Source organism: Solenopsis invicta, chromosome 8 (assembly GCF_016802725.1).
Source record: "Solenopsis invicta isolate M01_SB chromosome 8, UNIL_Sinv_3.0, whole genome shotgun sequence".
Taxonomy (NCBI): domain Eukaryota; kingdom Metazoa; phylum Arthropoda; class Insecta; order Hymenoptera; family Formicidae; genus Solenopsis; species Solenopsis invicta.
In genome coordinates this window covers 2,345,304-2,368,711 of record NC_052671.1, presented here as the reverse complement: position 1 = coordinate 2,368,711, position 23,408 = coordinate 2,345,304, and the positions used below count along the sequence as shown (strand labels likewise).

At 30.1% G+C, this 23,408-nt stretch overlaps 3 protein-coding genes and 1 long non-coding RNA gene across 7 annotated transcripts; 2 read left to right on the top strand and 2 right to left on the bottom strand.

The window, feature by feature from the left end:
- The first annotated feature begins 1,365 nt into the window (after positions 1-1,365).
- On the top strand, positions 1,366-6,848 carry LOC105193726 (monocarboxylate transporter 9). Of its 4 annotated transcripts, none has more exons than XM_011158285.3 (10): positions 1,366-1,506; positions 2,057-2,280; positions 2,471-2,597; positions 3,893-4,107; positions 4,193-4,283; positions 4,348-4,619; positions 4,742-5,172; positions 5,425-5,723; positions 5,812-6,006; positions 6,071-6,848. In XM_011158285.3, exons 2-10 carry the CDS (start codon positions 2,092-2,094, stop codon positions 6,247-6,249), a joined length of 1,998 nt encoding a protein of 665 aa, XP_011156587.2. In that variant the 5' UTR covers positions 1,366-1,506; positions 2,057-2,091; the 3' UTR covers positions 6,250-6,848. The 4 variants fall into 4 exon arrangements, with proteins under 4 accessions (XP_011156587.2, XP_039308526.1, XP_039308524.1 ...); XM_039452592.1 differs by having other exon boundaries at positions 1,404-1,506; positions 2,091-2,280; positions 6,071-6,249; XM_039452590.1 differs by having other exon boundaries at positions 1,404-1,506; positions 2,038-2,280; positions 6,071-6,249.
- A 1,110-nt stretch (positions 6,849-7,958) lies between these two features.
- Positions 7,959-12,840, bottom strand: LOC105193720 (cytochrome P450 4g15). The gene is made up of 8 exons (XM_011158278.3): positions 12,496-12,840; positions 12,146-12,365; positions 11,692-11,988; positions 11,180-11,603; positions 10,646-10,714; positions 9,683-9,851; positions 8,561-8,735; positions 7,959-8,354 (listed from the first exon to the last, which is right to left on the bottom strand). The coding sequence occupies exons 1-8, from the start codon at positions 12,632-12,634 to the stop codon at positions 8,168-8,170; spliced, it is 1,680 nt and encodes a 559-aa protein (XP_011156580.1). The 5' UTR covers positions 12,635-12,840; the 3' UTR covers positions 7,959-8,167.
- On the top strand, positions 10,056-10,716 carry LOC105193719 (cytochrome c). Its single transcript, XM_026134246.2, has 2 exons — positions 10,056-10,182; positions 10,362-10,716. The coding sequence occupies exons 1-2, from the start codon at positions 10,056-10,058 to the stop codon at positions 10,544-10,546; spliced, it is 312 nt and encodes a 103-aa protein (XP_025990031.1). The 3' UTR covers positions 10,547-10,716.
- Positions 12,841-17,199: 4,359 nt separating the features above from the next.
- LOC113006139 lies at positions 17,200-18,235 on the bottom strand. The gene is made up of 4 exons (XR_003269684.2): positions 18,142-18,235; positions 17,863-18,029; positions 17,604-17,791; positions 17,200-17,494 (listed from the first exon to the last, which is right to left on the bottom strand). It is a non-coding gene; the product is annotated as an uncharacterized LOC113006139 (long non-coding RNA).
- Positions 18,236-23,408: the final 5,173 nt, after the last annotated feature.

Here is a 23,408-nt window from a genome sequence, read left to right as displayed (position 1 = left end):
CCTCAACATATTTGACGTAAGCAGGGTGAACGTTGTTCAGGTCTAATTTACTTATTAAGATAGTTTTCTGTATAGACATAATATTGTTTTATATTTTAAAATAAAGCTAGTTATATCTTTAAATTAAATGTTATGTTATATTATATTTTAAACTAGCAAGAAATGTAAAATAATTATACGTTTTAATAAGTTAGTTATAATTTATGAGATTTAACAAAAACTAAAATAGTAATGTATCACATTACAATGAAATTTATTAAGAACATACTATATATTGTATATCTATCTTATTTTATTTTTCCTAACATTATTAAAAAATTGTTTAAAAGATTTTATTTTGTGAACAAATAAAAAATAACGGCAAATACAAATCAAGTGCAAATAGCGGTGCGCAATTTATATTTAAATATAGTTACATACATTATATATTATTAATAAAGAAACGTACGTTTTAATTCTTCAGCTCATTAATATAAAGAAGACCGTCGGAGAAATCATTAGAAGGGAGCCGGAAGAAGTTGCGTTATACAGTGTCTCTATAATTAGTAATATAAATTTTTATCTTTTATTCATAGGTGAGAGTCAATGACCAAAGTTGTTTAAAATTGGAAATCAGCCGTCCGACTGTATGGTAAGGTTGCGTTGAGCTACAAAATAAATGTAACTGCAACTGATATTAATTCGACTTCTAATATAAAAAAGTTCTAACGTTTGTTGAATCTTTTTATGATGTTTCATTTCATCATCAGTTAAACGTAAAAAGAGAAATTAATCATGAGTAGTCAAAATAATTATTTTTGAGAATATTTTAGTCCGTCAATCATGTGACTAACAGTTTCTAATTTGTTAAAAAGCTAAAAAAATTGTAAATTAGATGCAAACTTTATTTCAATTTTTAGTGTCATGCTTATTATTCCGCGACGATTGATTAGATGTGTCTAACTATGCAGAATATCTATTTTTTATTAAATTTTTTAAAATTGATAATTAAGAATATTTCATTTTGACTACAGGATAAAAAAATTCTTAATTGTTAATTAAACATTATTACACATACACACACAATAGATTTATTCTAAATATATAAAAAATTTATATGGGCTTTATTGTCATGTTTAAAGATTAAATAGTATTAAGATACCCAGATATTTATTGGCTAATCAGATATAAAGAATGACGTCTCTTACTGTTGATTTCAATAATAGTTGATTAATTGGAGCATTTGTGTATTAGAGAGTGCATATGAGACATTTTTTGTTTACATTTTGTTTACATTTGCTTCTCTCTCCGTGCAATTCCGTAATTAAGGATTCTACAGTGCTTATATTTCACTCTAGCTTAAGAATGGGTGTTTAATGTGATGACACTTCATGCGTAGATAAGAGGCGCTTCGAAATTGTTTCTGGCATATCCCGCTTAGTCGGAAACTGTCTACCTTCGATTATTGTGGAAGTGTATTTGATTCGTGAAAGTTTGCTTTAAATTTATCTATCGTCATTCTGCTAGGTAAATACTTAAATCTTATCTTCAAATCCGGTGCAATGAAAATAGTAAAAATATTGTTTGATCTGATTAATCTGGTAAATGTTGAATGAAAGATCTGTTGTCATCAACAAATTACATATAAATGATGTTAACGAGGATGCAAATAACTGTATGTAAAAATATTTCCCGTGAAAAAATTATTATTTAATTATATTTTATGTCAATAAAACTTTCATTGCTCGGAAAATTTTTACTTCTATATTCATTTGTATGACTAGGAAAAAAATATATTCAATAAAATAAAATAAACTAATATTTTTAAAAATAATACTTTGTTTTCTATGAATAAATCACTTGTCTTTATTTAAAGTATTATTGTAACCAAATGAAAAATATCATTTTTTTGTTATTTTAATGTTTCCTATTTTTAACAATAATTAAAGTAAAATACATTTATTCATTGATATTGTTTTAGAATATTGACCATGTTGATGATACTTGATCTTTTGTCAAATACTTTTTTTTTAATTACATTTTCTTATATTGCGAAAGTTGTGATGTGCTCTTTAAGGCGCTGAAATAAATCAGGGACGCGATTATCGCAGTATGACGGTGACAGAAGTCAACGGCACGACAAATACATCTACTATCAAGAACGTAGATGAAAATAAAAAAAAGAGCGCAATTGTAAACGTAGAAGAATTGACAAATCAAGAGGATGAAATTACTTTGGAAGATTTGGCGCCAGATGGTGGCTGGGGATGGATGATTGCACTGGCAATGATATTAATTATAGTTAGTATAATAATAATGCACAATAAATATAATCAGTGTTCAATTATTGAAACATACATATATTTTATTTTTCATATACAAATAATATTTACCTAAACATTATTTAAACTTCTTTTCTCAATGTGACACAATTTTGCATATAGATACATAGATATAGATGTATTAACTTCCTTTTTCCACTATTCTTTAGTTTACTACAGTAGGTCCAGCATCGTCATTTATCATAATCTTTGGCGATTTTATCGAAAATTCTGGACAAGCGGGCATGGCAACGAGCCTTTTTAATTCCGTCTTTATGGTCAATTATTCTTTTGCCAGTAAGTGCACGTATTCAGTATAAATTCAAAATAAGATATATTGAATTATATTTGCAATTCAATTTTCAAAATACATTGAATTATATACTAATACATTGAATTATATTTGCATAATTAACTTTCATAAATTTAATAGTAACAATTTGTTAATAATCTTTGTGAGGATTGCGTGCTCTTTGTATTTTTTCCATGGAAAACTTTTCTTGGAAGAAGAAATCTGCATTTGTATCCATATGATAAAAAGATTAAGTGCCTCTTGGAATAAGCGTCATTTTTCTATTCTTATCAACGTTGTCAGTTAAGTCATTAATTTCTTGCAGCAAATTTGCAGCTTCTGCCGTCGACACTTTGATACAAAGGATTAAATCGAATCATGTATACTGAACTTTCGATTCGGCACACATTCATGACGTACGCAATTGTAATACGTATGTTACCGACACGTGGAAGTCTCACGCGATGATTCAAATCTAACTAGTCGAATTCTTGCTTACGAAAAAGCGAACACTATATTTTGTTATCGTATGGTCTTGGAACATATCGCAATTATCAGATTAGAGCATTAGTGTAGTGAAGAAATGCGTTTTTGCTGTTACTGGAAGTTTTTATATCGAGTGATGAGATAATAAATTTCGAGAGAAATCGAGTATTCAAGAATAATAAATTTTACAATGAGTTAAATAAAGAGATCCTCAAATAAGAAGTTACATGGAATTTTATATCTACCTTTTGTTATTGATAAACAATATATTCAATTTTATTTATGCTTTATACCTTAAACGTAAAATATTATAATAAAAATAACTAAAAGTAATATATTGTGTAAAATACAAATGTTTGTAAATTAATGTTAATTAACAGATAGTAAGATATAGTATAAATAATGGGCAATAAATTTTATTAAAAATTATTTAAACACTTAAAGCTTTTAACTACTTGAAAGTTTATTAATTTAACGGTTAAATAAGATTAAACTGATTCTAACAACTTTGTACAATTGTCGCGTCCAAATTATCGATTGTTTTAAATCAAAATTACTGAACATTATTCAAATAGTGTAAAAATGTAAATCAATTTCGTGTTATGTTAAATTTTAATTCGAAACACAGTAAAAAAATTACTGAACTAAAAATAATAACGTAGAGAAAACTTAGCCGAAATTGTCGTTGGGGTCATACAGACAATCCGCAATAACCGTTAAGAATTAAATAGTATTTTATTCTTATTAATAAAGTAATTTTCACCTTTTTTATTTATACATAGAAAAATTAAACATAGAGAAATATTTCTTGCAGGTTTGCTCACCAATACGTTGCTGAAGAGATATTCTTCAAGACAAGTGGGAATTGTGGGTGCACTGTTCTTCTCGTTGTCTAACATCGCCATAGCTTTTTCCAGAAACATATACGACATGGCTTTTATCTGTTTTGTTCAAGGTTTTGGAATGGGTTTGATTATTACAGTCACCAACACGGTTTTCAACTCGTACTTTGTGAAAAAAAGAGCAAAAGTAAAGCGATTACGGTTAATATTAAAATCTGCTTAAAATTGCTGAATATTTGAATTAAAAAAAAACTTTTTTTTCTTTTCTTTAGGTGATGTACGCGTCGCAAGTTATCATTGCATTGGGCGGAATTGTTTATCCTATGTTGTGCGAAAAGATGTTGCTATTGTATGGTTTTCGTGGTAAGTATCGCAAAACGATAGAATTTTAAAATTGATTACAACTTATTTTTTTTTTTTGTGTTAGGTACTGCGGCAATTATAGGCGCTGTAAGTCTCAATAGCGTCGCTGGAATGACAATGATGCATCCCGTAGCATGGCACGCCAAAAAGCCGGAAGATGTTCGCGCGGAAAGAGCACGCGAGAAGGAACAAAAGTTTTGTCGAGAATTCGCACTGTCGAATCGTCGTTCAACTTTCGATGTGATCCATTTATCATCCAAGACCAAATGGAGCAGTCTTCGTAGTCTTAAGGAAGGAAAAGATCCAGAAATGCCATTGTTGAGTGAAACTCTTAAGGTAACATAAAATTTAATGAACACTGAGATCCTTTTCTCCACTTTCCACTTCGTCAGTTAAGTTTTCACTTCTTGATGCAATTATATTTGTTCATTTGCGTTTATACTCATTTTGTCTGCCAGCCTTCTGCGCAAAGAGTCGCGTCAGCTTCAATAATCGATAGCGGAATCCGCGGAAGGGCAAAATCCGGATCTGTGTGGGAAAGTTTATCGAGGCGTACGTCGGCTATCTCGACTTCTAGCTTAGTTAATTTGGCAACTCGCACTACTTGCACGCTGAGCGACATACGGCAAATTCTGGAAAAGAGGAACAGTGAGAGGTATACAGATAAAGAAATTCAGGAGAATGAAGAGAAGCAAGATAAGGAAATTCAGGAGAAGGAAGAGAAGCAAGATAAAAAATTTCAGGAGGAAGAAGAGAAGCAAGATAAAAAAATTCAGGAGAAGGAAGAGAAGCAAGATAAAGAAATTCAGGAAAAGGAAGAGAAACAAGACAACGATATTCAGGAGAAAGAAGAGAAACAAGATGCTGAGAAAGAACAGAAGATGACAAAGTAAGTATATGGTTTACAGCTATTTATATAATTGAACTAATTAAGAGCTTATTAAATTATTATGAATTATATTTATTTAAGCTTTAAAGACTTTAGGATGACTCTAATAGCTTTGATATTAACTGGTGTTCCATCTTCCAACATGTATCTTTACATAATTCGACAATGTATAATAATTATATACACAATGATATTATAATATTTAATTTTAAATTTTTATAATTTACGGTTTGATTTTTGCCAATCTGAAAGGTTCAAAACCATTTTAAAAGAACTAGTGGACATATCGCTGGTGAAAAATATCTGTTTCATAAACTTGTGCTTTGGCGTGAGTTTTGTATGCACTTCCGATTATGGTTTCTCTTCTCTTCTTCCTCTTATGATGACTAATGTGGGATACCCGAAAGCCTATGCCGCATTGAGCGTCACTATCAGTGGAATAGCCGAGTTGGTGTCAAAAGTTTTACTATCAGTTTTTACATTGATTCTAAACGTAAAGTCAAAGTATATATTCTTTGCCGCCACAATTTTTATGGGATTTGCAAGAATAGGTGGGTGTTTTTAACTCTATAATTAAGTAAATAAGTATTAATATAAATTTTTACTTTCTAAAGTGGATCATAAAATCACGTTGTGCAGGTTTTCTGGTATACGAACGTACACTTGAAGGCGCATTGATTACAATAGCGATAATCGGCACCATTCGATCGTGGTTGCTGGTTCCGCAGCCACTAGTTATCATAGAAGATGTCAGTATAGAAAAATTTGCCTCAGCATATGGCCTTTACTCTGTTATCGGTTCAGTAGTTACGATAATTTTTGGTGCTCTCGTAGGTAAGTTGAGAAAGATTGTTATATAATTTTTAGATAACATAATTATACATATATATTGTTGTAGGAGTTATTAAGGATTGGACTGGTAGCTACGACATATACCAAATTTCTCTACTAGTGTTAAATAGTGCATTTCTTATACCTTGGGCTTTGCAATTCATCTTAGTAGACTACAGAAAATGGCGGAAGCAACGTGCACAGGAAACCAGCACGACGAAGTCTGTCGGCCATCAATGGGAGTGAAGAGATGTAAAACGTCTCGAGAATTTATTATTGCTCCTTCTTGAAACGTTTAGTATTTTTTATTTTGTATGTACATTAAGCATATTGATTTTTATGTATGTAGTTCTCTCTGTCATTTATTAAAATTCAATATTTTGTAATAAAAAATTTTTTTTTACGTACAAATAAATAGTTTTAGATAAATCCAATTTAAATTTTTATACGCGAAGTATACGAATCATAGACTAAGGTAGACAGAGTTTATACCGTTATACTGGACAGGAAGTGATGCTAAGATTAGCGATAAGGGGGGGGGAGACTACCAGCACATCGGTTTGATTCGGAATTGTTCGGAATCATTCGGCTCTTAGCGGTCACTTCAAACTGCGTACAACATCGTTGCATTTTGTGATTATTTAATTATACATTTTCGTGCTTTTTTAAATATTTTACAATGAATTATTTCATTGTCTGGGTGCAATGATCGAAGTAACTGCAAAAGAAAAAATTGGAAGTAGCAAAAAAAAGAAAAAGAAACAGGAAACTTTTCATTTTATTTGTAAGTAGAATATATCTATTGGTTAATTTTTTTAAGTTTGCATGAAATTTATTATTTAATAAGAAAATTATGTTTATACGTATTTAAATAATAATAATAATAATGTATTAAAATAATTTGTAATTTTTAGATCACCAAAAAAAAAACAGGAATCAAAAAAATAAACGGCTTGAAGTATTAAACTTAAAATATTGGTGTCGGTATAGTTCTGAATATAGTTCCGCGTAGTTACGTTTTTCTGGCATCCCAGCTTTATGTAAACCCAAATATAGTCGAAGTGCTAGTAGTCCACCCCTTACCCCTTACGTTAATCTCAGCTACCCCTCGTAAAAAGGCTCCGTCTACCTTACTCCATGATGCGAATAGTTTACAATCATTTTTTATAAAGAAAATTTCTGGGTATATATATGAGATAGAGGAGAAAAGGCATTATGACTATCGTGAAAATTACAGCTACTTTATTATCTTAATTATTAGATAATAAATTTTAAAAATTATTTATGAAATTATTTGGTTAGTAGCTTGGTAGTTATTAATAGCGCTAATATACCACTATAACAATAACTGACAAATGTTAAAGATATTTTTACTTTTAAGCATTTAAAAATTTTTTCAAGAAATATTTTAGCACTTACATACTTTTTTATTGTTTTTAAACTTAGACTGAGCGTATTATCACACAAATGTTGTACACTTGTCCTGTTGTCACATTTTTATAAATCACATCTTAAGTAATAAATATTTCATTACTTTGAGTCTACTAGAATCTATTAAATAACACTTTGATGAAAATAATTGTACAAGTTTTAATAAAATAAAATATTTATTATTGACAAAGTTATTCATTAAAATGAAAATAAATGTCCTATTATCCTCTTCTTCTCTATATGTATATTATCGAGTAACAAATAAGATGAAAGAACGATATAATTTTCATAGTGCTTTATTTGAATAAAATAGATTAATTTTATTTATTAATTATTAATTCTTAATAATTAACAAGAAATTTAAGAAAAATAATTCAGTTAGTAAATAAGTAGTGCAAACCTATGTTCTATAAGTAAATTTTAAAATATAGCGTGTTTGATGATATTTTATAATATTTTACACACGCACACACACATATATATATATATATATATATGTGTGTGTGTGTGTGTGTGTGTGTGTGTGTGTGTGTGTGTGTGTGTGTGTGTGTATGTGTATATAGATTTTTCCAATTGTGTCTTAATTATTATTTTAGAAAGATAAATATCAAAATGTTAGAGATATATATTTACTAGTAAGATTAATATAAACTAAACTTTTACTTAAGCATTAGTCTACATACATTTAGATTTTATTAGATTATCGCTTATTGTACTGAGACTACTAATTCCCTTATGAGCGAGTTGCTGGCTTGAGCGGTTCGAGTTTGATGTTAAATCCATCATGCCTTTTCAGAATAATGTCAGCGCGCAAATGAAAATCATCGTCCTTTATCTCAGAAATAACACGGTAGTTTCTCAGTATTGTCGACAACAAAACTTTCAATTTCAACATAGCGAATTTTCGTCCCACGCAGGACCTTTAAAAAATATGTTATTGTCAATTAATGTAACAATATTTGATTATACGCAACAAAATATTTTTTTTCAGATGTTTTAAGAACAAGTGCTAATTAAACACGTAATTTTTTAATTATGAAATAATCTCGTAGTTTAAGAAAAACCGAAGCAATAATAAGAAAAAAATCATTATTAAAAAATATATTAATATATAATCATCATTTACCTTGGTCCAGCACTGAAAGGAATGTATGCGTAATAATGTCTTTGCTGCATTTTTTCCGGTAAAAAGTTGTCTGGATTAAAAACTGTTGGATTCGGATAATATTTCTCTAAACGATGCACCCAAAATTGCATAATTATTACTGTGGCATTCTTTGGAATAATATAATTGCCTGTAACTATAAAACAGATTAATTATGTATCTTTCTTTATAATTTATAAATGTAGTTCTAAATTAAACTAATAAGTCTAATTTATAATAAACGATTAATTTTATTATCAGAAGAAAGACGGGGATCATGAGATACGTGGGATGATGTGATACCATGATGTCTCACATAATTTCGTTGAATTCTAAAAGCAACCATTAAAATTACTTCACTATAGTCTATTTAAACATTGTAAGATGATTATTAGTTATTAGCGTTCACTACGTTTTTGTAAAAGCTGAATTTCACTTTTATAGATAAAGCAGCGATTTTTACAAATGTATAAATTCTATGTAATTTTGAGAAGTATGTTAGATATTGATTTTTTAAATTTAATCTAGCTTAAAAGTCTTGAACGTGACTTTCAAATAATGTAATTGAATTAAATGTATCCGTAATGAATTTGGCATATCAAATTATATCATGTAATCAGAAAGGTCGTGAATGATTTGCATTACGAGCGTAAGACTTCTATTGTGACTTTACAACCGTACAGAAGTCGTATAGTATTTATTAGCAGCAATGAAATTACTTTTAAGCCAAAGAAATTATTAAAAAAAAATTTTTTTCAATAATATATATTTTATAAAATGTTCATAAATCCTTGTTATATGGCACTTTTTAATAACAAAGGATCAATAATTTATTTTTTTTAGAATTAAAAGTGTCTTATATGATATTAGTTGTTAATTCCACCCTCTTATCTCATTAACGCATTATTTTTTCCCCCTTTAGTAAAAAATTATGTTTGTTCTATATATCCGATGAATTTCTATCTATAGGTGATTGTTAGAACTCTATGGTTAACAAACTGATGATAATATGAATTGTCGTTATTACTTACTGTTAGTTAAAAAAAAAGAAAACAAAATGGTATTTCACCTCCCTCTTTTTTCATTTAATATATAATAACTTACCTAGTTTCACTTCCTTATTGACCTTTCTGGCAATCCACGGTACTGGTGGAAAAAGTCTCAGAGTTTCCAAAATAACTCTCTCGAGATATTTCATTTCCAAAGTGTCTTGGTAGGTACATTGTCTGTCGCTGTCACCAAAAATTGTATCCAATTCTTCATGCACGCGAGCCTACATGGTAAAAATCAAATTAAAGGAAAGGGGACAAAGGATAAATTGTCACGACAATCGAAACCGAATAATATATCGACTTTTTTCGGAAACGATAGAAACTGAAGTTCGCAAAATTTAATATATTATTGAATTACTATTTTAATCATATTTTAATTTAAAAATATATATTTAATTTGCGACAAGTAAATAAAATCTGTTAAGATGGGTGATGTAGTCAATGGTAAAAAATTATATATGAAGTTGTGCGCTTCATGTCATACCACGGAAAAAGGTGGAAAACATAAAATAGGTCCTAACCTGCATGGTATCATGGGTAAAATTTCTGGAAGTAAGTATATTAAATATTCCAAATATCTTATATCTTGAAAAAAATAATTTAATAATAAAATTTAGAAAAAAAAACTTTACTTATACAGTACTTAATAATATTTATGCGTAAATAAATACAATGTTTTTAAATAATAGTATAATTACTTTAATTATACATAATTGTTTAATTTTTTCTAGCTAATCCGGGATTTAATTTTTCGGAGACTATAAAAGAAAAAGCTATTATATGGGATGAGAAAACTTTGAATGACTATCTCGAATTTCCCAAAAAATTTATCCCGGGAACAACAATGGTATTCTATGGCGTCAAGAAGGCTGAAGATCGAAAAGATTTGATCGCTTTCTTAGCTAGTTTAAAGTAACGTTTTAATAAAACAGTACGTGCAGCAATTTTGCAGCACCAATCCTACATGCAAACCAAAAGGATATCAGTGTTATTGTTATTAAAAACAACAAAATACCTGAATATCTGGATGATTTCCTAAGACAGAAAGTGCAAAGCTTGAACCAGCTGCCGTAGTATCATGACCCTGTAATAAGTCAATATTCTCACAAAAAGGCTACTAAAATAAAATTAATTATTATCTGTATTTTTTGGACGCTGAATACAAATTTGGTTTTCAAATTACTTTATCATGTCACAATTTTGAAAAATTTGCAGTTAAGTTATATACTTTATCATATTCTATTGCAATTAAAATTAACTATATTGCTAAGACTTTCTACTTAATAAGATATTTATGATTACACATGGAGTCTATTACGGGAAAGCTGTAAATTAAATCATTGTAAGTATTTCTTAAAATTGTAACATGATGAATTAATTTAGAGACAAAAATCGTATAAAAAAGAAAAACTATAGAAAATTACTATATCTTGTTTATAGTACATGTATAGTGCAGTTAAGAAAAGACATTTATTTTTAGAAAATCATATATTTCAAAATTCACAAGATAAAATATACTCGTGAAAGAATGTTGCCAGTATTGTCATACCTCAAACATAATAGTGTTCACTTCCTCCCAAATCTCCTCGTCAGTCATTTGCCCATTCTTTTTCATTTCGAACATCATATCTAGGAAGGCTAGTCGCTTTTTCTCACCTATGTCGTTCTCGTCAATTTCATCGAGATCATCTCTTACGTAATGCATATTAAAAGTAGTATTGTTTTTGACAGTTTCCGTATTTTCGGTCGCATTCGATTTTTCACTTGGTTTACCGTTTTCCGCTTCTTTTACTTGCTCGCCTTTCGCACGTTTTTCTTCGACATCTATTGCTTTTTGTTTAATTACATGTTCTGTCAACGTATGAATGGTCTTCAACAGTTTTTTTTGGATATTGGCAAGCTTTGAAAATTGGAAGAATGTGTCAAGATATAATGACATATCGTAATGCCTTCGGGCTACGATATCGCTCATTCTGCAATATTTGGTTTATGGTAAGTACGCTTTCCAAATGATAAATATTTAATAACAAAGTATACTTTTAAAGAAACAACAATATATACTTCATCACGGCCATGGCGTAATCATATCCGGTTTTCGCCCTTTTTTCCCTTTTAATTCCCATCGCTGTTTCCGTTAAAATGTCAACTGTTACGGCAGATAGATAATCGTGGCAATCGAACTCCTTTCCAACCTCATCGCGAAGTCGATTTACAAGATCTATGCTATTCTCATAAAATAGAGGTACAAACGTTTTCAAGATATTCATATGAAATGAAGGTGCAATCGCTTTTCTGTGTTTGCGCCATTTGTTGCCTGATGTGATCAGCAAGCCGTCTCCAAGCCACGGTTTGAACATTCTACGATAAGGTAAAAAGTATCGTTTTAAGCAATAATAATCTTTTATTTAGTAATTAACAGAACATTCAGAATCAATCTTATATTTCTAGTTCTAACATGTAATATATAAATAAAGCACAATATAAATTTCAATTAATTGTTAATTTGATTTCTTACCGATATTCCGTGGCTTTGTCGAGATACATAGAACTACTTAAGATTAATTCAATATCTTCTGGATCCAACAACACGACTACTGATTTCGTACCAAAATGTGCACCTATTACACGAGAATTATTCAAAAAGTCATAATATTTAAGAGCCATTGTTAAAAATTTTTCGGGGGTCAATCCCATAGTTATTAATGAATGACCTATAATAGGCAATGATGGTGGATCTAAAAGGAAAAAAATTATTATAAAATAATATTATGAGAAAATCAATACTGACGAAGGTGATTATAAACGTAAAAGTATACTCAAGTTAGAAGTTAAATTACATTCTTTTTGTTATTAGTGTATACATACTTGGCATTTTTTTAATAAGACGAACACTTCGATTAGTTTCGACATAATAGTACAATGCAATTAACGTTGTGATAAACGTAGCCAACAGAGTATAAATTGTGACTGAGAAATAGGGTGTTGTTACTGGTTCTACATCCATTGTGATTTAAAAAAAGTATTGTCTCGTGATGGTGATGCTAGACTTCCTCACTAGATTCCTCACTTTTTTTCCTTTAAACTTACTGATTATAGCGTCGGCGATAAAAGATAGAAAAAGTGTTAACGATTATCACATTTTCACGACAGATGCGTTAATAACTCGCTCGCAACGTTGACAGATATTTAATACTGAGAGCTAGAATTTGTATACCGCTTTACTTGGCAAATTATACGATGACCTCTCCGCATTATCAGTTACATTATGTAAATAATCGCAGACCGGATGCTAAAACTGCGTCACAAGTTCATATGAAAATTTATTACTGTGGAAAAATTATCACAGAGAACAAGTGCGTTATATGCTATAAAAGAAGAAACAAATAGTAGTCAAATAACAAACAAAAACGTTCAAATTATATAAATTATAATTCAATCTTAAATTAAATATATTGTGTACAAGTACGAACACGATTCTTCTATACTTCAGCATGAGAATTAATTAGAAAAATTATGTATGAACATTTAACACGATGCGCGCAAATAAGAATTATATATATATATATAGTAAACGCGAATTATTTACATATTAGGCGAAACTGATGAAAAATCATGTCAAGCAAATTAAATTGAAATGTAAATTAAATTAACGAAATAAGTTTAACATGACTTCTTATCAGTTTCAAATAATATGTAAATAATTTACATTTTCGCGTCTGTTATTAAATGTTCATATGTAATTTTATTGATTGATTTACAATGCTGATGAAGACTAATACAATTACAGCCGAAACATGTTTGTGCTTGTACTTGGTTTATTTAATCAAATTAAAATTTACATAAATTAAACATCTTATGTACTTGTTATTTTGTTATTCATTTCTTCTTTTATTAAAAAATTAATTAAATTGCAATTGTATGTTAATTCTTTCGCGAATGATGGGGCATATAGTATAATTCAGTTTTTCAAAAATTTATATCTTCTATAGAAATAAAGATAGTGTATTCTATCTGGGCTTATTTTAAAGATAAAGGATAGAATTTTCACATAAAAAAATTAGTTCATGTGAGTTTCACTTTTTGATTCTCGTTAAATATTGATAAAATAGAGTAAAAGTGAAAAATACATACTTTCACATAAATTAATAATTACAACGAGTTTTTTCTAGATTCATTTTAAAAGTCGATGTAAGGGCTACATGAAAAGAAATTGCTACTTAATTAAGAAATGAATTAAATGGTGAACTAAAATGTTAAATATTGTTGTATTTACAAATTGGTATATGTATACACTGTTAGAAATTTCTGTAGGAATTTTCAGGTACGTGTGACTGAAGCTTTATGCAGTTACCGTTTCTCAAATTTACTATACGAAACTGAAAATTTTAGAAACAGCAACCGCATAAAACTTCAGTCACACGTACCTGAAATTTTTGTTACACTTTATTAATTTTCAGTAACAATGACTAAATTCAACTTCAGACATACATTACTAAAATTTTTTTAGTTTAGGAATTTTCAGTATCTGTAACTGAAAATTTCAATGGATAAAAAAATTTATATCGGTCTATTAATTTTAATATATATGTAGTTTATAATGATATATCTTATATTCTATATATCTATATATAGAATATAAGATATACACTACTCAAAAGAAAATAGGGAACACTTTCCAGACACCAAAAATTAGGCTATTTTCAAATGACTGTAACTCGGTGAAAAATCATCGTAGATAAAAAATAAAAAAAGCATTTTGAAGCTTGAAGATCCAACTTTAACGCTCTATCAGCAGATTTTCAAAATTCTTTTAACTTCCTTGTCTTATGCAGTAAAAAAGCACACCCTGTTTTGTTTCTTAAAATTTCGTATTTTTGACACTTTGCAGCTCGACCAACAAATTTTTTTCGAATAATTCAAGTAAAGCTTCATAAACTACAACATTTTGCCTACAAAATGCTTTTTTTAAAATTTCTCTACGATTTTTTTTGACCGAGTTACGCAACTTTGAAGCTAAACCTGCATTTTTTACAAATGATATCCGTACTTCGTGAAAAATCATCGTAGACAAAAAATCAAAAACTCATTTTAAAGCTCGAAGTTTCAGCTTTAACATGTTATTAATGCTTTTCAAAAATTTTTTCAATGTCTTAGTACTAAGCCTTAAAAAGGATACACTGTTTTTTCCTTGAAATTACGTAATTTTTAACAGCTCGTAGCTCAATAAAAAATTTTTTCTCGACAAATCCAATGCAAGTGCCATAAAGTATGACATTTTATCTACAAAATGCTTTTTATAAAATTTTTTCTACGATTTTTTTTGACCGAGTTACAAGACTTGGAAGAAACACATTTTTTACAGTATCTTTTTCTGAAAAATGACGTATACCGCCGACATTAGCATTACCCAATATGCACCACGTGGAGGTTGCCGGTCAGATATTTGCACATCGTGTGTGTGCGTGTCTGTCTGTGTGTGTGTTTCGCCACTTCTGCGGTATTTAATGACTCCAAACCCCCTCTGCTGTGTGTGTGTGTATGCGCGCGCGCGCATGAGTGTTCAATAGTGTGTATTTCCTCTTCTCTGATCAATTACTGCTTGCAAGCGTTCTCACATATTTATACATCTTGCAATAGGATCTTGCGGAATGTTGTGCCAAATTTTCGTTAAAATTTCTCCCAATTCTTCTAAACTTTGCGGCTGTTCTTCACGACGCCTTAATCGTCGTTCTATTTTATCCCAAATGTGCTTGATTGGATTTAAGTCTGGGCTATTGACGAGATGATTTAACAATCTAGTTGCGTGTCGTTCAAAAAAACGTCGCGTTATATTCGCCGTATGAGGTCGAGCGTTGTCCTGCATGAAAATAAAGTTCCGACAGGTTCGATTTAATTGCAAAACGTGTGGTCGTAGAATATCGTTGATATAACGAACACCTGTCATTGCCGGAGGTGGCAGGATCACTAGATCACTTTGTCTTGTAAGAGATATACACCCCCACACCATCACGGAACCGCCGTTGTAAGATCGTACTGGCATTACGCAACGTTGATCATAGCGTTTATTTCGTCGACGCCAAGAACGACGATTAAGGCGTCGCGAAGAACAGCCGCAAAATTTAGAAGAATTAGGAGAAATTTTAATGAAAATTTGGCACAACATTCCGCAAGATCGTATTGCAAGATGTATAAATATGCGAGAACGCTTGCAAGCAGTAATTGATCAGAGAAGAGGAAATACACACTATTGAACACTCATGCGCGCGCGCGCATACACACACACACAGCAGAGGGGGTTTGGAGTCATTAAATACCGCAGAAGTGGCGAACTGTGGGGTCCTTATCTATGCTGTGATACACACACACACACACACACACACACACACACACACACACATACACACACACACACACACGCACGCGCGCACACACACACACACACACACACACACGATGTGCAAATATCCGACCGGCAACCTCCACGTGGTGCATATTGGGTAATGCTAATGTCGGCGGTAGACGTCATTTTTCAGAAAAAGATACTGTAAAAAATGTGTTTCTTCCAAGTCTTGTAACTCGGTCAAAAAAAATCGTAGAAAAAATTTTATAAAAAGCATTTTGTAGATAAAATGTCATACTTTATGGCACTTGCATTGGATTTGTCGAGAAAAAATTTTTTATTGAGCTACAGGCTGTTAAAAATACGTAATTTCAAGGAAAAAACAGTGTATCTTTTTTGGGGCATAGTACTAAGAAATTGAAAAAATTTTTGAAAACCATTAATAACATGTTAAAGCTGAAACTTCGAACTTTAAAATGGTTTTTTGATTTTTTGTCTACGATGATTTTTCACGAAGTACGGATATCATTTGTAAAAAATGCAGGTTTAGCTTCAAAGTTGCGTAACTCGGTCAAAAAAAATCGTAGAGAAATTTTAAAAAAAGCATTTTGTAGGCAAAATGTTGTAGTTTATGAAGCTTTACTTGAATTATTCGAAAAAAATTTGTTGGTCGAGCTGCAAAGTGTCAAAAATACGAAATTTTAAGAAACAAAACAGGGTGTGCTTTTTTACTGCATAAGACAAGGAAGTTAAAAGAATTTTGAAAATCTGCTAATAGAGCGTTAAAGTTAGATCTTCAAGCTTCAAAATGCTTTTTTTATTTTTTATCTACGATGATTTTTCAGCGAGTTACAGTCATTTGAAAATAGCCTAATTTTTGGTGTCTGGAAAGTGTTCCCTATTTTCTTTTGAGTAGTGTATAATTATAAACTATAATATATATTAAAATTAATAAACCGATAAAAATGTTTTCTTATATATTTCTTATATTTCTTTATATATAATAAATCTTATATATCTAATATTATATATATTATATATCTTGGCACCTAAATAGTAAGATAATATGAACCAAGTATGTTATATGCCATGCAAGCCACTGAGTATACATACGTATCAAATGTATATCAAAAACTATTAATTATGAAAAGTTGTTTTTGAGTGTTTATTTAATGCAATGAGAATATTGGGTATAACATATACACACTTAGTTGTTTGTTTAAACATACTTCGTTTGTATTATATGTTTATTTATATGTCAATTATTTATATGTTAAATATTGTTATCGAAATAACAAAAATGGCAAAGGAGATGCGGCAAATACGAAATAAGTTGCTACACAATTGTTGGCAAAAAATAACAGCAATCTTATTGCATTTGGTTAGCTGCCCATACAGCACCGATCATTGCAGAAAGCTTTCTGAAAGGTTGAAATAATTTTGAAATTTTCATAAGTCGCCTTGAGTAGATTTGTTCAGAGTTTATCATACGTCTCGTACACTGGCAAATCCAGTTGACTGAAACTGCAATTAAAAAATACAATTTTAGTCTTGTAATTTTATATCAATTTAATTTTAACTTATACACACATATGACAAGGTATTAAAACAATTTCTTTTTTCATATATTTACCAAATATGTGCAAATGAAAGCCTATCTGTCAACTTGTCTTCTCTGTGAATTTGGAACTTTTGTATGCCATTCATGCCTTCTAACGCAGAAAACCTTGTAACGGCACTTTAGATGTACCAGTGATGAATTGTAAGAACTTCGAACAATCCGCTTGATTAAAACCTCGCAATGCACCAGAACCATTGAATCTATGAGTGGAAAAAAGATGGTATAATTCAAGTCTTTCAAACTTGAGCTAATACAAAATATCAAAACGTACCTATAAAAACGTAGCAGTGTATTTATGATAGTCAATATTTGCTTTAAGATCCTCCTTTAAGATATTTACAGTAGGCAAGCCACTGATCAATAGTTCAAGTTCTTGTTCATTAAATATGAAAATTGGTCGTTTAAGCATAATATCATAAAATCCTTCCAAGAATAGACCTGTAGTTAGAAAGATTTAAAATATAAAAATAACGTAGAACGTGAAAACGTAATTAAACAAATAATTAAAACAAACAATATCTTTCTACTTAATTTTGGAAAATTTACTTACTGCTTACAAATTGCTCCAGTCATTTTCATTTGACACATGAGCCTAATATATTTAAGTTTGGTCTTTTCCATAACAATAACTGTATTACGTTCATTTGGTATTAAATCTCGCACATTGTTGACGCCAAATTAATTCACCTAGAAACAACGCATGTATTAAGTTAGAAAAATATATATATATATATTTTTTTTTTTTCTAACTTAATACATGCGTTGTTTTTAGGTGAATTAATTTGGCGTCAACAATGTGCGAGATTTAATACCAAATGAACGTAATACAGTTATTGTTATGGAAAAGATTTATATATACATATATAAAACTAAAGATTACACTGAAATAATCATTTTTTAACTCCATGGAGAATGTAATATTTTCAATGCTGTCGCACAAGCAATGGGTGCAAACATAATTGGAATAAATAAATCACTTGTCATAAGTTTGGTAGTGCAACGAATATTTTATTCTCTATGTGACAGGATCTGGCTTCCCTTCTTCCAAAGACATTTTCGTGAGTAAGGTAGCTTTCCCTTCTTCTGATAAACCAGTCTTCATATCCTTTTAAGAAATAATGCAATAGATAAATATTATAATAAAATATAAAGAGCCGCATACTTTAAAATAATATTACCTTCAATAGTTCCAGCTTTTCTCAACTGGTGGTCTGTCTGGCCAAGAACTCGCCAATAAATCAAGAATTTGAATATCAAATTCATTCTTCATCACTTTACCATCCATCTGTTTCAAAATGTTGCGTGCTTGTTGCATCAATGGACCAGAATTAAAGTGATACCTATGCAAATAATAAATTGTATATTTATTACAAAATTTTTCTTACGTCTTACGTAATTAAACAAAAATCTTATTTACCTTTTTTCAGTATCATCCTTGTGTCTTCTACTCCTTCTAAAAATAAGAAAAAGTTAGCTTTAATTAATAAATAACACATATTCCGTATTGACTTTGGTCTAATTGAGCTTTATAAATTCGTTGTTACAACAACGATGATCTGAGATGCTTAGATGTAGTTAAATAAATTATAATTATAACTGTAACAAATATTTAAAATTTTCATTTTTTATATTTGTTGTAGTTATAATTTATTTAACTATATCTAAGCATCTCAGCTCATCGTTGCTGTAATAACGAATATATAAAGCTCAATTAGACCAAAACCGATCAAATACGGAAAATGTGCGAATATTTTTTTAAAAAATCTATTTGAAAAATATTTGCGAGTATACTTATCTTATATTTCCTCCAAGGTACCCAAATTTTATTTGCGACACCTTGTATACCAACGTTTGACATTTCGCGCTAACCTCCGCAACTACAGTCGTTCTCATCTCTTGTTATAGTTGCGCGTTCAGAAATGCATCCAAAAAAAAGTGTAGCAACTATAATGAAAACGACTGTACATATAAGATTCGATCTCGGTAATCGCAAGTCGCCGGTTCCGCGAAGAGATACACACACACACACACGCTCTCTCTCTCTCTCTCTCTCTCTCTCTCTCTCTCTCTCTCTCTCTCTCTCTCTCTCTCTCTCTCTCTCTCAAGACATACATCCCTCTGTAGTTCCTGTGGACAATCTAACCTATTAGCTGCTTTAATGAAACTCAGAAAAAATTACTACAAGAAGCGAACTTTACACTTACAATTTAAGCATTTCAAAGCTTTTCGCGGAAACAAAGTGATTATTGCATCACTAATATTCTAAAATTTTTGGAACTAAATACATCCAAACACACACACACACACGCGCGCGCGTTATGTCTCTTGATATGCGTAAAGATATACGGCGGTCTCACACAATTGAAAAGTTATAAAGACAAGGGTATGCTCACGCGCATACGACCAATGACAATTGTCAAAGTGTGACGTCAGAGGTAAACGGTAAATTTAAAACTACTGTTTCTCAATAGCTTATATTAATGGTATTGTGGTTAAATATATTAATTTGATTTCAAATTTCCAGAAAAGAAAAATTAGTTTTGAAGTAATATTTTATGTACTAAGAAATATCCTATAACGAAATATAATATAAATTAACACTACAAACGTAATAAAGATAGAAAAATTGTATACAAATTAGACATATATAAAAATATTAAACTTTTTCGTCTAAAAAATATTATATTATTCTCGAAGGACCAAAAGCTTTCACTTTGTAAGGATAGTTCAATAATTACAATAATTACAACATATATAAAGATAGTACAGAAAGTATTTATTATTTACTTCTCGTAAATTTTTTTAACTTTTTTTTCTTATTCCTAAGTTAGTATAAATGTGTGTGTGTGTGTGTGTGTGTGTGTGTGTGTGTGTGTATGTATGTATATATTTTTTCTGTTACTAGATTCAATAAGTACGATCCGTGAAGTGTCAAGGACATTCATACTAGTCCAACGTATACGGAGAAATCCACCATTCCAACGCATAGCTGTTGAGATTGGTATTTTATTGAATAAAGGTTTTGTATATTTAACATTTGTTTCTACTGTACATGAATTATAAAACAAATAGTTTTATATTTCATGTACTGTAGAAACGAACAAATATTAGAAGATCTATTAATTGAAGCATATAGCTATTTCAGTTTTGATTAGTATATTATTTTATTATAAAGATGGATAGAAAACACAAAAATTATTCTTTTCTTTCTAAACGGCATTTCCGAAGAATTATTGCCAATAACACTGCTTCAGATTTATTAAATCTTTCCAATAATAAACATCTTGAATTGAGAAACGAATTATTACAATCTGATACTAGTGAAGATTTAGAGCTATTAGAAAACGAATTTGTCAATAGAAATGATGAACTTGTAGACAATTTAAATGAAAGTGACACGGTTGACGATAATGAATCAAATAATGAAGAGGGAGAAATGCATAGAAATGATAGTAACAATAGTAGTGAAAGTGATACAAATGCAAGTGAATTAACTAAATCAGTAGTACATTATATAAATGTTGAGCCTGGCGATAAAACTGATAATCAAAATGATCAATTTATTAAGGATATAGCTTCTTGGGCAATTATGTTTAACATTTTCCACGTTGCTATCAGGGCACTTTTGATTATATTACGTAAATATACGCGACATTTGTTTCCAAAAGATCCTCGAACATTACTCTCAACTCCAAGGCACACAGCAATTATTGAAATGGCCGTTGGACAATATTGCCATTTCGGTTTACAAAATGCATTAAAAAAAATGTTAGATGAATATAATACAGTTTTAGGCCGAATACCTGCTAGTCTGGATATTTTTATAAACATTGATGGTTTACCGATTTCCAAATCAAGCAATGCGACTTTATGGCCCATTTTATGTTCAGATACAGTTTTAAAATCAGTTTTCATTGTGGGAGCATACTATGGTCAAAGAAAACCGCAGTGTAACAATGAGTTTTTAACACAATTTGTTGATGAAGCAATTTTATTAATTAATACAGGACTCTTTTATAATGAAATTCAAGTACAAATTAATTTTCATGGATTAATTTATGATGCTCCAGCAAAAGCTTTTATTTTATCAATAAAATATCATACCGGTTACAATAGTTGTTCGCGATGTACTATTACAGGTGAATTTTTAGATGGACGATTATGTTTTCCAGCGACAAAAATAATTGATGCTTTAAGAACTGATGAAGATTTTGCTAATAATAAATACGACGATTTTCAAATTGGTGAGACGATTTTAAAGCAAATTCCTAATTTTGGATTAGTTTCTAGCGTTGTAATTGATTACATGCACCTTATATGTTTAGGAATAATGAAAAAATTGATATTACTTTGGATTAATGGTCCGCGTACTGTAAAATTATCTCAACAGTTATTAAATCAGATTTCAGGAGCTTTATTAAATTTGCAAAGTTGTGTACCAAATGATTTTGTTCGACTTATCCATCCTTCTAGTCGGTCTGATATGTCCTTGTGTAATTTAGGTTCAACTGCCTTAGAAATCTTTGGATTGTCTCCCAGCAATTTCAAAATTTCTTCGGTTACACAATTTTCGTCGGGTGGCATATTCTCGACGTTTTCCCGATTTCTAAGATCTCCTCATGTTCTTAAAACAAAAAACCAAGGCAAGATATTTTTTCAAATATGATTTTTATAGAGAATTCGACATTAACTTAACCTCACTTGCCTCTTGTGCAAGTTTTTTCTTCCAGCCTGTCTTACCTCGAGTGTAAGCTCACTGGTCTTTAGGTTAAGATACATTATTTGTCTTATGTGCAAAATAATTTTTCCAGTTTGTCTTACCTCTAGTGTAAGCTCACTGGACTTTAGATTGAGATACATTAATCTGCCTTATGTGCGAAATTATACTTTCAGTCTGTCTTACCTCTCGTGTAAGCTCACTGGTGTTGAAGTTATCCTACTTTATTGATCTAATTACTTACCGAGATCTATTTGTTGATTATTTTTTTTTTTTTGTCCTAATTGCGGGTCAATCTGTTTTTCGGAAGATCTAACCTCCAATTCTACTTCCTGACGATTGCTCAATATCTTTTAATATTTTCGGATTTTTTTCTCCAATCTTTCCGTTGAATCCTTATCACTTGATTTTCTATGTCTCTTTGGCATTTTGTATTCTGAAATAACGCTAAACTATGTAAATATAATTAACTTTTACTGGAACGAAGTGACCCCTCGCGCACAAAGAAAAGCAATGACGAGACGGGGGCGCTCCCAGAGTGAGCGGGCTTTTTAAAAATCTGAACGTTGTGACTCCTAGCACCTTGAAGAGGTACTACATGTGGTAATCTTGAGAACGAGGCCTGAAATATAACTATTCTTATGTGTTTCAATAATAACATAAATATCATAATAGTATTGTGTTGTAATTTTAGATTTATTTTATGTTGTTAATATTAATTAAAGGTGAGTTAAATCGACTTGTTAACGTAATAAGTACACTGTTAAAAATTGGCAGCAGAATTTAATGTAATGTAAACATGTTTCCGTGTTCGTAAACACGGAAATAAATTTCAAGCAATTACATGTAAAAACATTTAAAGTTGTCAAACGTACGTGCAGTAAATTTTTTGCACATATTTTTCAGTTATAGATACATTAAACTTAATGTTTCTAACTTGAAAATATATTGTAATTTATGACATTTTTGAGCTTAGCAGTTATTTCGTGACACATAAGTGTAAAGAAATAGTAAAGGATGGAGTACAACAAAACATCGATATCATTATTTTCTGAGAAATACCCCATCCTTGTTATAGATTTGTTTAAAGTTTTTTTTAA

What these genes read in the sequence shown, in the direction of transcription:
- LOC105193726 (XM_011158285.3), top strand. Translation starts at nt 2,092, where the DNA reads ATGACGGTGACAGAAGTCAACGGCACGACAAATACATCTACTATCAAG. An exon ending in TGGCAATGATATTAATTATA is followed by an intron (nt 2,281 to 2,470) that starts GTTAGTATAATA and finishes ACTATTCTTTAG; the next exon opens with TTTACTACAGTAGGTCCAGC. An exon ending in TTGTGAAAAAAAGAGCAAAA is followed by an intron (nt 4,108 to 4,192) that starts GTAAAGCGATTA and finishes TCTTTTCTTTAG; the next exon opens with GTGATGTACGCGTCGCAAGT.
- LOC105193719 (XM_026134246.2), top strand. Translation starts at nt 10,056, where the DNA reads ATGGGTGATGTAGTCAATGGTAAAAAATTATATATGAAGTTGTGCGCT. An exon ending in CATGGGTAAAATTTCTGGAA is followed by an intron (nt 10,183 to 10,361) that starts GTAAGTATATTA and finishes AATTTTTTCTAG; the next exon opens with CTAATCCGGGATTTAATTTT.
- LOC105193720 (XM_011158278.3), bottom strand. Translation starts at nt 12,634, where the DNA reads ATGGATGTAGAACCAGTAACAACACCCTATTTCTCAGTCACAATTTAT. An exon ending in TGAACACTATTATGTTTGAG is followed by an intron (nt 10,715 to 11,179) that starts GTATGACAATAC and finishes GACTTATTACAG; the next exon opens with GGTCATGATACTACGGCAGC. An exon ending in CCTTTCAGTGCTGGACCAAG is followed by an intron (nt 8,355 to 8,560) that starts GTAAATGATGAT and finishes TATTTTTTAAAG; the next exon opens with GTCCTGCGTGGGACGAAAAT.